Consider the following 15,220-nt stretch of genomic DNA (forward strand, 5'->3'; position numbering starts at 1 on the left):
ATACCTGAACTTGTGCGTGCTGTACTCTGCATCATTTTCTTTTATTTTTAAAATCTGATTACTTTTTGTCATTCCAGGATCCATCCTTGAAGAACGCATCTTTAATCAGCAATGTTATATCATCAAGTGTTGCTAACCTCACAATTAAAAACTTAAAGGCAAATGTTACCGTCACTTTACAGAATATCAGACCTAATCAGGTATGATTTATGTTTTGGCAGACAAAGTGTAGTTTTGTTGCCTCCACTGGAGTTGTTGTAGAAGAAATACTGTAGCAAAAATACAGATCAGTTGGTTCTGCTTTAATAGTGTGCACAATTCATTTCTAACTAGACCTTCAGAATCACTCATCTTTGCTTATTTATCATTGGTATTAATTTTTATTCTCTAATGATTTGATGTAATTTAATTTTGCTCTATCACTCATCCATGAAGTTTTATCCTTCCTACCTATGCTTCTGTTTTATTCTCCAAAGCATAAACCTTTTAGATAAAAGCCTGACAGTGGGGGTTGCTAGGGAGATACTGCAATGACATTGACACTTAAATTCATTTTGCATTTAATTAAAATAAATATATATTTATCATTAACTCACTGTTTAGTAAAACATCTTTTTATTCTTTTTTTTTTTAAACTCCCAAACAGGATAATTCAACAGTTAGATGTGTTTTTTGGGACTTTAATAAAAATGGTGAGTACTTGATATCACCCAAGATAATCTTGTTGTTTTAGGTATTCTAACTCATGTTAATAATATAAAGACATGCTTTAACGAATAACAAAGCTCTTTTCTTTAACAGGTGGACATGGAGGCTGGTCGTATGAAGGTTGCATTGTTAAAGAAAGTAGAGTAAATGAAACAGTCTGTTCATGCAACCACCTCACAAGCTTTGCAGTTTTGATGGTAAGTATTTCAAAAATTATAGTCTTACCCTGATTCAAGAAAATGTTAAAGCATGTGTCATATTCAGCAAATGAGGATTCAGTGAGCACATATGATCTATTAAATACTAATCAGGTTCTATTCACTTCAGTGTTAGTATGTAGAGCAATAAAATTAGTGATGTACTTAAGCTGCTTGTTGAACTGGGGCCCATGAGTTCCACTGAAGTCAAAATCGCTTAACTGCTTATTATACCACACCTTATATATTTAGGCAGTTGTTTTTTCTGTAGAAAAGGGAAATTAGTATAAATCAAATTTAAAACGGTGTTTTAATCAGATGGGATTTCTCAATTAGATTGGCATTTCTGTTTTTCATTAACATTTAATAAGTTCTTTTTATTAAAAAAATGTATTTTTTAATGCAGGAGGGAAGGTTTTTTTTGGTTGTTATGCGTTTTTTTATTTAATAAGCATGCTCTCTGACATTAACTTCTATTTGTTTCCATTTTAGAACTTGTATGGAAATACTCCTTTAAGTCCCACACAAGAATTGGTACAGACTTTTATATCCTATATAGGCTGTGGCCTCTCTGCAATTTTTCTTTCTATCACTCTTGTGACCTACATAGCCTTCGAGTAAGTACCTGTTCAACAAAGCTGCATTGTTCTTCAGTGATGATAGCTTTTAACCTCCACTGCAAAGTCCTATCCAGTAGTTATAGATTCTGTCTCAGTTAATAGTGTACAAATTTGAAAGGGGTTGATTCAGTCTTGCTCAAGGGTTAATCTTATAGAGAGGTGAATTAATCATGAGGCTTTATGCAGTAAGAAGTGATGATGTAATACTTTAAAGTGTTTTACAGTATATTATCATAGAAGAAGAGTGAAGGAATGTGTTTGATAGACCATACAGAGAGCATTTCTGAATTATAGCATTTTGAAATCATTTGTATTCTCTAATGAAGTGCAATTATGGCATACTAACTTTCTTTGTTGTTTTTTTTCTTTTTTTGAACATTTTCTTAAGATGATTGGGGCTTAACTATTAAATCTTCTACAGTATGTTTTGGAAATCCTTCCAGAAATGATTTGTCACCCGTTTACTCTATCCTATCATTAAGGAATTATTTGGCTCTATCACAGTTTTAGAAGCCCAGTAGAAAGCCTAATCTAGACTAGCATTAAAGAACACTCACATTTTGTTTTTTGGAAATACTCCAAAAAGGAGAAGCCCAACATACAATGTAAAAAAATTATGGTACTGATACCTAGGAATCCAAGCTGTTGTTCATATTTATGTAATCTTAATATAACAAACTTTATGCATACAGACCATTAATTTGGAAATGTTTTATAAAACACTGTCCCATGTATAAATGCAATATAAGAATCATTATATATGAATGAAAATATAAAAATACATTTTCACATTTGTGCACTGACAAATACAAGAGAGAAAGTAAGCCAGGGATCCAGGGACTATTGATGTCATCTCACTAATTTTACCTTTTAGGAAAATCCGGAGAGACTACCCCTCCAAAATCTTAATCCAGCTGTGTGCTGCATTACTTCTACTCAACCTAGTTTTCCTCCTTGACTCATGGATTGCGTTGTATGATACACAAGGCCTATGCATTGCAATTGCTGTATTTCTTCACTATTTCCTCTTGGTTTCCTTCACCTGGATGGGCCTAGAAGCTTTCCACATGTATCTTGCCCTCGTGAAAGTCTTTAATACCTATGTGCGGAAGTACATTCTTAAATTTTGCATTGTTGGTTGGGGTATGTATGTATTTTTGTTTTTTTGGATGCTAAATAGATGCATCATCTTACCAAGTATTTCAGTGAATGTGACACAGTTCAGAAGTGCAAATGAAGCAGTCATTAAATGCTATGACCTGTCAGTGATGAAGTATTCATTATCAGTAAATCAGATTGTATGAATTCCAAATTCATATTCACATTTGAGATAGTGAACTTCTCCCTAAGTGCAGATTTTTTCAGATCGCAAAGTGAAAAACTTAGGCTACCTCAATGCAAATGGATAATGGATTTTCCTTGTGCAAGTACAATAGAACCAATTTTTAATGTGTTTACTTCCATTTCCATTTACCAGACAGATGGCATCAGTTCTGTTTTGAAAATAAATGCCATGAAATATATACATTACATTACTGCAATAGCACTGTTTATAACAAAAAGTGTCGAAAGAGATATAACTAGTTAAAGGAGAGAGAGATTCTAGACCTCATTATTGTCTCTGGCCACTTGAGTAAACACAAGTGAAGGCACTAAAATCAATATGATCGTTTTCTTTGAACAGGTGTAAGAAAGAAAATTGTGTATGCCGTATTTGATGTCTTAAATCAGTTTGATGTGATATTATTTGTTGCCTAATTGAGAAAGATTTGGAGTTAGCTGAGGAGAACTCTGGTTTCTTTCCAAGTTGTGCTCTTGTTTGAATGCCCCAGTTTTTATTATTTTTTTTCAGACAGCTAGTAGTCAACATAATTCAACAGGCAAATTTCAGAATCTAGATTTCACTGATAAATATACTAATTTCAAATTATCATAGTACTGTCTTTGTCAAGATTTCCATTTACGTGTTTTCTCATAATCTTCTAGGGTTACCAGCAGTAGTTGTTGCCATTGTGTTGGCGGTATCACCAGATAATTATGGATTTATATCCACTGGAAAGGTTTCAAAAACAAGACCTGATGAATTGTAAGTTGCAAGGAGGCACTTTTTTTTGGGAGGTGAAGGTCCTACCAAATTGCTTTTCTTCAAAGTACAGGTGGGGGAGGGAAGGAAGCAATGAGAGAGCTTTGAAATGGTATGGCTCTACAGCATTTTGTGTGCTTAGTGGTATCTGCCTACGTGAAGGCTCATACCCTTTGGCAAAAACATACAAGTTTTTAAAGAAGAGACAAAAATGGTTTGTATTTACAACAAAGTATGGCTTTATCTCATACTTATTTTACTTAATGTCTTTTTCTGATAGTAGCTGACAAACTTTATTTTTGTGTTCTAGCTGCTGGATTAAAAACAGAATTGTCTTCTATATTACTGCTGTGGGATACTTTTGTGTGATATTCCTGATCAATATCAGCATGTTCATTGTTGTGCTGATTCAGCTCTGTCGCATTAAAAAGAAAAAACAACTTGGTGCTCAAAGAAAAACAAGTATTCAAGACCTCAGGAGTGTTGCTGGCCTCACGTTCTTGTTGGGAATTACTTGGGGATTTGCTTTCTTCACAGTAAATGATGTGTTTACTTACCTCTTTACCATTTTTAACACATTGCAAGGTAAGTTCATGTTTTGTGTGTCAGCCTGCTGCCTATGCTATAATGAACAAAACATATGAAAATGGCACTTTCTTGATTTAGCAACAAAAATGTAATTTTGATACATTCTTTAAGATGTTACTTAAATTTGATATGATACTGCTTTACTCTAATCTTATGTTACTGTTATGTTACCATAAGGTGCAGAAAAGCTATCTACTAATTATATGTATATTTATACCTATAAATATTAGAATTTAAATGTATGCAAACCAGACACCAGTGGAAGTGACTGTCTTTCTCTAGTCAATAGATTACTTGTAAATACTCAGTTACTGTAAGTGCTCACATAATAATGCAATTAATGTAGTGAAAACTGCGTTATTTCTCTGCTTACCTCTAAGCCAGAGGGGTGAGGGGTGACATTCACCAAAGGGCCATTGAGACAGGCAAGGCTGCAACATGTAAAGTTAGTGGTCCAACTCCTGAGCATAGCCTTTAGTACGTAGAAGGCATGCAGCTTTGCAGAGGCCAGGATGCTACTGGATATATCCAAAAGCAGATTTCAGAAGCTTCAAAAGCTTTCATATAAACATGAGGTACCGTAGTTGCCTACAGTTATCTGGATGTACCTGAATTGTCCTGTTGCACTTTGAATACAAACTTCTGCTTAAATGGCATTTTAGGTGACTAGCTGAATAATTTTCCAGAGAGGCTTAAGCAATTAAAATTGCAATTCAGTGTATATACCACTCCCCTATTTAGTATGGGACACAGCTTAAATGGTTCCCCGGCCTTTGGGTGCATAGAGATCGTGACAGTGGATTTGCAGGCTTCCATAGTACACAAGGACACAAAGACTTTATTTCATACATTTGTTTACTTTAATACAGATTAACATAAATCACCTCTAGCAAGTGTAATAGCAAGTGTAGCTATGATTAATTAAGTATATATCAAGCTATTACAAAAAAGCAGTATATATATATATATATAGCTGCAATCAATAGCAGCAGCGAGTGTATCAAAAGAGAGGTTACTACAGGTTACTACAAACTTAGCACTAGTAAAGTAGTGAATATGCTCACAATTAGTTCCATATACACATGCATACGTATATATACACATATATATTCAAAACATTACCTGTACCAAGTGCTCATCTAACTGATCCCAGAAGCAGGACTGATCCCAGAAGTGACAACAGACAGAGTTTCATTTTGAAGATGATCATCATCATGGAGTTTGGTGTCAGCCAGGTGTCCCCAGCAAGTAAACCTTGTAGGAAAAGTCTGTGCACAGGAAGTTCTCGGAGAGAGAAAGTCCATTTTGCATGGAAAACAAGTCATTTTTATATCACAGAGACATAAGGGAGTGTAGGACACCACCAGTTAGAGCAGCCAATAGATGATGCTGATCATTCAGTTTCTATTCTTCCAGACATAATTTTACTTTACCCAGACTACTTCACTTCTTTTGACTAAAACAGCCAGTAGCAGTTACTGATTCCAACCTTCTCAGGGTGTTTTACCTTCGTTCCAGAGCATTTTTCACCCTTTCCAGATAATTTGTAGTTACTGTTCCTTGGTTTTGCTGTTATTATTAATATCTCCAGGATGTCTCTGGTTCTTAGGTACTCAGCTGCCCTTCAAAGAGGTCAGCTGCGCTTCTCAAGGATGCTTCTGGTTCACAGGTCTAGTTCTCAAGCTCGTAGTTCTCAGGCTGGCAGACATCTTCTGTCGATACTTTAGCAGACATTTTCTGTCAGTATTTTCCTCATAGTCAGGTTGCCTTTATGGCTGCTCCCATCAGTTTCTTGATTTTTGAGTACCTTATTATTTGGTTAACAGGGGGGATGAACCCTTATGCTCACAGGTCTCACGTGGAACTGTGTAAAACCAACTCAGGACTGTAGATTCTGTGTGGTAAAAGAACTCTGTTATGTGAGGCTAAGTTCTACTTCTGCTCAGCTTTAACTTAGATGCTGGACAAATCCTGAAATTAAAAGTAATATAGGATGCATAAATTGTGTTGACTTTAAGCTTATGCCAGTGCTTCAAAACTGAATTTGAAAGTGGTATTAGAACCCTGAGTAGAGCAACATGTAGTTACATTCAAATATTCATCCTGAAAGCCAAAGTTAAGAAGTTGTTTAAGCTACCAAAGATGTAAGTAATCTCTCCTAGTAGGAATTTACGTGTTTAACTGACCTTAAAAGTAGAGTGAACATAACGTACTTGCAAGTCTGTGCCAGCCTGAACATTTAGTTTTCCTTCTTGTTCTTTTCCATTCATTATAAACCTATCACTGATGTTCTCGAGGACACATTGCAGCTGGAAAACTGCAAAGACCAAGTGCCACTTTTCCTTAAAGTGGGAGGGCGGGCTTTTATAAGCAGGGAGAGTTACATACCATTGTGTGTCAGTAGAAGTGAATGTGAAGCAGGTAATGTCTGTATGGCAAAGCTGGCAAGGGATGAGCCCTATCCCTTCTAGAAAATATTAGGCTTTAAAGTTGTGGTAAAGGGGGCACCATTTGTTAATATTTTAGATATGAGTTATTTTCTTTGTATGATGCTCTAAATGACATAGCTATGATTTTGTGTCCAATTAATTGCTCCTTGAATCTGTGGAAAGTTCAATAATGGTGCTTCAGGAGCTAGGAATACAAGAATTAAAAACTTTTTTTTTCACTACTGGTTCTATTACAGTTGGTGGTAACAGGTCATCTGCTAATAAAAGCTGTGGCAATGTCATGACATTTGTTGAGAGCTGTGTAGCTGGACAATGTTGTATTGTGCCCTGATACATTGCTTTGAATTGACATTGCTTTGAATTCTTTTCCAAAAGTGCTAAGTAAATTTCAGAATCCACAGAATTTTTCCCTTCCTATTTGAAAGTAGAAACTTCTTGAACTTTGTGGATTTGGTTATGTTTGTTCTTCATGCATTTGTGTGTATGATTCCTTTCATCTATGTTCAATGGAAAAGTATTCTCCAGCATTCAGAGATCTCAACTTTTTCACCAAAGAAAGTTGTCATCCCTTTTGATTAGAAATTAAAAACAAATGAAGGAAAAACAAAACATTGTTTATTAAGAAGTAGTAAAAGTCAATCATTGCTTTGCAGGATTCTTCATTTTTATCTTCTATTGTGTAACAAAGGAAAATGTCCGTAAACAGTGGAGAAGATACCTTTGTTGTGGGAAATTCAGGCTGGCTGAAAACTCTGGTAAATATGGAAACTTTTTTTTTTATTTTTACTTCTTAATACTTATACTCAGTGTTAAGTTCCTAGTATTTTGTAATATGCTAAAACCTCTGAAATTATGCTCTTTAAAGGTGGCAATTGATGCAGTTCTTGCATGCTGTCACGTTAAGGTGTTAACTGCAGTTGATCTCTTCCATTGCAGTGTATGGGAATGTCTTTGCAGAAGATTTGATCATCATTAAGAACCTGTAAGATTGGTTCTAGCTTCTATATCAAGTGTAGTTTTGTTAATTACTTCAACAAAAGCAAGGTGAAACATACTTTAAACCAAAAAATCTAGAAATAGGTTTATGTTATTTGTTATTCAGTGGTTGACTTCTCATAAAGCTATATATATACTGTTTATACGATTCAACTTAGATGGTCAACTGTACTTTAGTTGCTGGAAAATTCTGATCTGTCTGCAGTCATAAAACTAAGACAGTTGTCTTGTATTAAAAAGGGCCAAAGAGGAAAAAGGAACTACATACAAAAATTGTAAACATCAAGAAACGTGATGTTTGTTGGAGAATATTAATCTGTTTAGAATACTGTGAGGAGAGTGGGTAAAGCCTTGTTTTTTATGTTAATTTAGTACCATTATTAACTATATGTTTTGCTTGTCTGAGTTGCACAATTTTCTGTAACATGTATCTGTTGTAGACTGGAGTAGAACTGCTACTAATGGTTTGAAGAAGCAGACTGTAAATCAAGGTGTATCCAGTTCTTCCAATTCCTTACAATCAAACAGTAACTCCACTAATTCTACAACATTGCTAATGAATAATGATTATTCAGTGCACGCAAATGGAAATGGTATGTATCATACAGTGCTATGCTCTTTCATACTGACTTAAAATGAATTGCTGACCAATTATTATTTATAAATACAGGGTCAGAATATTTCCCGATGTCCTCACAAATAATACCACACATCTATTTTAGGGGATTGTACACAAAGTTTTACAATACCAATTTATCCTACTCAGTAGGAACTACTGATTTATGTATGAAACGGTAGGTAATATTCCTTACAAAGCTATTATTTACCCAAAGCTGCTGTTAACACCTTTCTTGTCACTTGAAGATATGAAAATAAGCTTCAAGAATGTTTAAAAACAGTTCATATATTAAAAATTATAAAAATAAACATAGACTGAAGAAGAAAGAAATGTAGGGTACCCCATGAAGATGTTTTGAGAGTATGAAAGAAAGGATGTAGGAGATAATATGAAGAACTCCTGCTAACATTAATGGAACACTCACATGGAAGCTGCTTATGAGAGGAGGAGAAAAGTGAGAGAAATGGAGAATGTAACCTGTAAAACTACCTCAGTGAAGAGAGCACTGTTGAGAGGTGTGCCTCACTCTTGGCTACAGAGTAAGTATTGAAGCCAAATTGCTCCATAGCTCTTTATATTCACTGTGCTAAGGATATTTTTTGCTGACGGAAATATACCTTTGTTGCAGGAAACAGTTGTTCTGAAGTAAAATTATTTGTGGGCCTAAGGTATTTTTCCCAACTGATCAAGAGTTGAGGCTAAGAAGTCATGCCATCAGCTAGATTGTTTAGTATGAAGTTGTAGAATATGCTCACAAAGGTTACGTTGTCCTCATTTCCTGGCACATGCTGTCAGAAGAAAGCAGATAGTCAACTGGAAAACACTATAATCTCTCAGATGTACAGAGTAAAAGCTATGGAATTCATATATGCTTCCCCCTTAATGTGTTACACTGTGCATTTGGATGTGTGAGCTGCATATTGTAAAGAAATCACAAGACTTCAGCAAGTGTCATTTGGACATGCTCTCAATAGCTTTCCATGTTGAGTCTGTAAAATTAGTTCCTTTCTTTTTGCCATCCCTTTGTAAAACCTCTGTTTGGATACCACACAATGCAATAATTAACATACTTTCCATCTAACAGGCCAGTTGAGAGAGAAGAATCCTGTAACTCTCACTGTCATCAAATACAAAGCAAGGCAATATTTTTAGTTAAAAGTAGTATCTTTCAAAACAAGAGAGATTTTCAGGTGCAAAAGCCTACACATCTTGTAGCATTTTGTCTAGCTACGTTAGTTACTCTGATGAGTGTTTTTTCCCCCTGCAACATTTGATATGCTTATACACAACTACAAGTGCATTTTGGCTACTTTTCTCAACAGAAAGAAAGATAACAGAAATATTTTAAAGAACTTGGGTTTTATAGCAACTGAGTGGTTCTGTTGTGGCTTTCCATAACAAGTTGCTGTTGATTTGGGTAGTATTTTAGAACAAGGTGCAAAGTTGATGGTCTAAATCCTTGAGGGATGCCAATTTTATGTGACATGCTCCTGTTGTGTCCTAGTTTATTTAATTGATTAATCTTTCCAGTGTAAGAATCTGCATGGCCTGAGCCATAAGTATCTCAGACAAAGCAGCTGAAAGAATTTTGTTATAACTTTGTATACGCCTGTAAACATAGATGTCTCAGATGACCCATCTCCTCTCCTCTTTCACTTTATTGTATGTTTCGAATGCTGTGAACCCTGTACCACATCCTCCATTTATATCAGAAGAATTTTATGAAACCTTGCCTGTATGGTCTGATTGACTCTTTTGGGTCTGTAGGACTTCTACAAAAAGAGTCTAAATTTAAGTTAATCTTCCTGGCAAAGCTCTTTGAGACAATTCCTTACACTTAATCTTCTAAATATGGGGCAATTGTGTCTCAGAAGAGGTAGACAAATGCCTCCAGAAGGTAGTTGACCAGTGCTGGGTAGGAACACAGAACCTTCTGAAAAATCTTCTATACCTGATTTTCCTGCTCTCGCAGCTAGAACTGCAAAATAATCTTGTAATACTTTTATTTTTAAAAATGAGCTCAAAAAAAAAAAACAACAACAACAACAAAAAAAGCAATTCTGGAAATTGAGACCTATGTCATAAATATACTAAGTTATAAACACTTAATGGTTTTGGCCCTACTACTTCCACAGAAATGTTAGTCCAGATGCAGGACTGAATGACTTGCCATGGTATATTTGGGTTGTCTATGCAGAATGTGTTTTTGCTTGCCTGTGGGATTATGTAACTTCATCTTTTCATCGCATATTAATATTTCCTCGTTTTCTGTTTTTCTATTACAGATTTGCATGTTTGGGAAACTCCCGATAGGTATCACATGACTGAACCTGCAAATTGCCTCTCTGAGGAACAGAAACAACCTTTCTGAATTTGTTCATTGAATAGCCTTTTCTCCTCAGATTTTGCACTAACGTTAGGGCGTAGCTGCTTAGAACACTGCTTCTAAAATACATCAGTGGCAGTCAGGCAGGGGGCTAAACCTGTATTTTTGCACAATTACAATGTCAGCAATTGTGGTTATTTTCTGCCATTTCAGTCTTTATCTGATTTGAGTTGATTAAGAAAGCTCTTCTGCTCATATTACCCTCTTTACTTTTGTGTATGTTTTAGTGCTTGATGACCTTTTAAATTAATCATTAAACATCAACTTATATTTAAGAGGTTTTGTACAATCTGTTGAGACGTTGTTTCCTTTTCGCAGGTCCAGTGGCACCTCAGTAGTTTGGCAAGGAATTTGTAATTTTTATTTGACAGCCATCATTATAAGCTCACCTCCTTAAACTCTCATTCTGAAATGTTTAGATTTAGTTGATATGCATTACATTTTCAAACTGCTAGGAAGATTTATTAACTAGAAACCTACACATGTTCACATCTTATTTTAAAAATGCTGTCTCATTCCAAAGAAAAGTTTAGAAATGAGACTTTGCAGCTGATACACTGACATATGCTTGAGTGCTTGAGTGAGTAGGCTAACTGCTGAAAGGTATGCAGTTTGCCTGAAGTGAATGCTTATGCTGTAGAGGAACTGTTTGGGTAGAGTGATACTAAAGCTGTGTGCCTGGGGGCCCTGGCTAAAGCAGAAGAGAGAAGAGCAGTCCAGGCCAGTCACTCAAGCAGCTGAATCCTTTCTGCAGGAAGGGTTAAGTGCAGGGGAAGAATGTCACCACATACTTCTCCCCCTGGAGACCTCAACAAGAACTAGTTAAAAGCCGTCCTGTAATGTGGCCCTGCACAGGGTGATATGGCCCTGCACAGGCCCAGCACTTGCTTCTGCGAGGGTTGTTCAGAAGCCCAAGGCAGCAGGAAAGTGAAAGGGGAGGGCAGAGCTATAGCAGGATTCTGCTCCAGGATACTCGAGGTATTTGATGAACTGAAGCCAGGTGTACTAGAGAAGATCAGATCTCGATCCCTGTAACAGGCTCATCTTTCACTGTCTCAGTGTTTCTCACCAGTACTTTTGCTCTTCTCAAAACCATAAGTGGCAAGCGGTTTCTTCATTGATTGTTGTGTCTTTTCAGTAGATTTAACGTTAGCCAGTTCTGATGATGTTTGTTTGTGAAGCGTTATATTAACACAAACAGCAAAAGCTGATGTTTTGTGTTTTTATTAAACATTTTTTATTATTATTTTGCTGTTTCTGGTATAAACGACAGTTTTGCATCGGTGTTTATGAGCTTACTTTTCATGTTTAACAAAATGATTGTCTCCCGGAAGAAATACCAGTTCTGTTTGGGGGTTTTCCTGTCCTGATATTCCTTACAATTTAGTCCTACTCCTATGATACATATGGTATCAGGATCATGGCACATCCTTTAAATTTATATGCTTTCTGAAATAATAATAATAATAAAAAAGAATAAAATCCAACTGGAAGTGTTTGCACAAATACAATAAAAAATCCTAATTCACAGCAAAATTATCTAGACATAGGAGATTCTATCCAGAGAATCAAGCATTTGTGGAGCTGGTGTTCCATTGCATTAGTAGGCAGCAATCAGCAGTGGTATGACACATGTTCACTGTAGGGTTACCCAAGTGTTTAAGATTCTCAATCTAAATATGGCTTAGAAAAATATTTGGAGCTAGGCCATATTCTGATTGTTCTCCAGAAATAAATGTTGCAAGATGAGTGCGCTTCAAAGGAAAAAAAATATCATGTTTAGTCCAACAGTTTCTTGTTTCATACACATAGCAAAACTAAGAAACCTTTTTTTAACTAGTTAATGCAAAACTAGAATTAGAATTATTTTGCATATTATCTAGTGATATTTATTCGAAGTCAAAGTCTATATTCGGAGAATTGTGACTTTCACTGTTGAAAATATGTAATTCCTACTTTTCTGATAGGGAATGCATTTTTTTGTTTCTACAGGCCATATTTCCAGTGAGAAGAATGGTGTTTCTTTCAGCGTACAGAACGGTGATGTGTGTCTTCATGACTTTTCAGGCAAACAACTTGTATTCCAAGAAAAGGATGATACAGGCAGCCAAAATAGCCGTATCTCACTCAGAAGGACTTCAAAGAGGGGAAGCCTAACTTTCATTGAGAAAATGTGATTTCCTTTTAAACAGAACATTGTTGTACAGTGTGAAGTAGAGATTTACTTCAACAGTTTTTACATAATGTGAGAAGACCAAAAACTGATTTTATTTAATATATGGTACTGAAACTTCAAGGCAGCATGTAATGTATTGACAAGGACAATTACTAATTAAAAAAAAAAAAAAAGAAGTGGGGAGGGAGCTACTGTTTTGACAAGGTATTTCAGATGTTGAATTACAGCTGGTATGTTCCCATTTTGAATCTTCATTAGAGGTTTTTTGAGGGTTTTTACATTTAAAGGAAAGTTTTGTTTAGAGCTTTTTTCATTACATCTAAGTTTATCTGGATATAATTATAATGCATAGTAGTATTGTATAAATGTAGGAAAATACAACTTCTGCATACAAATGATATCTTTAAAAATGTTAGCTATACTGTCTTCAACTTTTGTATGTTGTAGTTGCAGGCTATAGCGCTGTACATAAGCAGGAAAATGTCTGCTTTTAAGCATCTTAGTGATACTTTTGTATTTATTTCTTGTAAATTTAAACATTCCTTTGTATAGAAAAATAATTGCTGTTTTGTTTTAACTTTTATTGTACTTTGCATTTGTCTTTAATTGAAATAATTTACTTTAACATAGAATGATACAGAAGCTAATTTGTTCAGTAAGTGAAATCACTTACAGTGGTTTAAATTCATTCACCAGATACAGGACTGTAAATACAAACACTATTGGTCTTTAACCTTTAGCGACCTCTTATTACAACAGAGAGCGGTAAGAAACTGGGTGTCTTCAAAGGCGAGTGCCAAGAATGAGGGATTGATAAGTAAAGTAGCCAGTAGGTTATTAAATACAGCTAAGTTATCTTAGTGGCTTGAGTAAGTCAATGGAAGCTTTTGCCATTGATTTCAGCAGGGTCAATAGTTTATCTTGAGTGTGGGTTCCAGAGATTAAACACACTGGCATTTCTCATCTGCAACGATAAAGTAGCAAAGTGTTATTTTTTGAATTAAAAAAATAAATACAGAAAATAAATGCTAGCTGCTGTATTTAGTAGTCTAGTAAATTTTTCATTTTGTCGTGTGGCTGTTTTTAAGGGGCAGCTCTTGAGCAGTTACAATGTATTTCTGTTTGTACTTTGTTCGTGTTTTGGCAAACCAAATCCTGAGGCTCTAGCTCAGTAGTTCATGAAGCAAAGTTTCATTTTCTTTGTGTTATTTGTTTGGAAAAGATGGATTTGGGCTCTTCATGTGAAACAGCTGAACGAAAATAGAACCCATCCAACATCGTGAAGATTTTTGAAGAGAAATTAGCGGGAGCCCTGGTTGTGCCTACTTCTTACACAGGTGTGCAGCTGTGGCCATTTCTTCTGCTCCGTGCGTTCTTGGAGAAAGGTTGGATGCTGCCAGAGCAAGAGCTAGAACAAACTTAGTGCCACACTGCAGACTGATGGACCCTGGAAGGGGAATTTTTTGAGGCAGGCATACGCTGCAGGGGAAAGAGTACTTTGCTTTCCCAGAGGACTCAGTAGGGAGCCCTGGAAATGCTCTTCTCAACCAAATCCATCAGTTAAACAACTCCTTTCTGGGTCTCTCTTGTAGTTCAGCAATTGAACCTCTTCATTACTCAAACCTTCTTGTGGTCCTATATGCAATGCCTGGGTTCTTTTGGTCACCTGTGTCTGAGACTACTCTGAATATGCTTTTGAAGTGCGAACTTAAAGTATTTGTTGTATTTATCCACGAGGTTTTAACTGCATGTTAATAAAAGACGGTACTGGAATGCTAGTAGCTGGAATGCATTTCTGTGAATGCTTTAACTATTGGTGAATTGCCTTTGCACTGTTTCTTGTAAATTTATTTAATGTTCTTGTATTTATATTTTCAACTGTAAAAAATAATAAATTTACAGCAAGTAAACACATAAAATACATAAACTTTGTCTTTTAGATAAATGTGTCGTTATATGGGATTGTGTTACAATTCTTCAGATGACATGAGCTGGAGAAAATGCTGACCTTGCCCTTGCATTTATTTTTTTTTTTCCTACATCATATTTCACGTTTCATGGTTCTGGCAGATCTGTTTGTAGCAGAGAAAAGGTCTGATGTGTCTGTCTGCTCAATGCTTGTCCTCAAGTCTGCTGAAAGTCTTCCATCAGAATGTGAGCAAAAGCACATAGCTGAGTTTGGCTTCAGTTATTAAATTCCACAGTAAAAAGGACATCCACTGTCACTGCTTGGAGTCTTCATTTGTTTTTAATTTTGCGGAAAAAAAAAAAAAGGCAAAAAATGCATGCAATTAAACAAGTTGGCATGCTGTGATTAACACAGCTCTGTGGCTTCCAGGTCCCACTAGTTCACTTAAAGCTTTGCAACTAAGCCATATTATGGCCTACAGACTACAT

The 15,220-nt window shown here is 35.7% G+C and overlaps 1 protein-coding gene across 7 annotated transcripts in view; it reads left to right on the forward strand.

Annotated features, from left to right (window-relative positions):
* Nucleotides 1-14,750, forward strand: part of ADGRG2 (adhesion G protein-coupled receptor G2) — a 63,718-nt gene extending 48,968 nt beyond the window's left edge. For 4 of the 7 annotated variants that reach the window (XM_080576422.1, XM_080576420.1, XM_080576423.1 and 1 more), the window contains 10 exons: nt 78-200; nt 647-692; nt 802-905; nt 1,398-1,522; nt 2,400-2,668; nt 3,512-3,611; nt 3,919-4,193; nt 7,300-7,401; nt 8,083-8,235; nt 12,640-14,750. In XM_080576422.1, coding sequence (XP_080432548.1) covers nt 78-200; nt 647-692; nt 802-905; nt 1,398-1,522; nt 2,400-2,668; nt 3,512-3,611; nt 3,919-4,193; nt 7,300-7,401; nt 8,083-8,235; nt 12,640-12,824 — 1,482 coding nt within the window. In that variant the 3' untranslated portion in view covers nt 12,825-14,750. Of the gene's footprint in view, nt 1-77; nt 201-646; nt 693-801; nt 906-1,397; nt 1,523-2,399; nt 2,669-3,511; nt 3,612-3,918; nt 4,194-7,299; nt 7,402-8,082; nt 8,236-10,546; nt 10,923-12,639 lie in introns of those variants that run through there. The other 3 variants (XM_080576424.1, XM_080576426.1, XM_080576425.1) reach the window with 1 other exon arrangement.
* The last annotated feature ends 470 nt before the right edge of the window (nt 14,751-15,220 follow it).

Source organism: Anser brachyrhynchus, assembly GCF_964034855.1.
Source record: "Anser brachyrhynchus genome assembly, chromosome: 1".
Lineage (NCBI taxonomy): Eukaryota > Metazoa > Chordata > Aves > Anseriformes > Anatidae > Anser > Anser brachyrhynchus.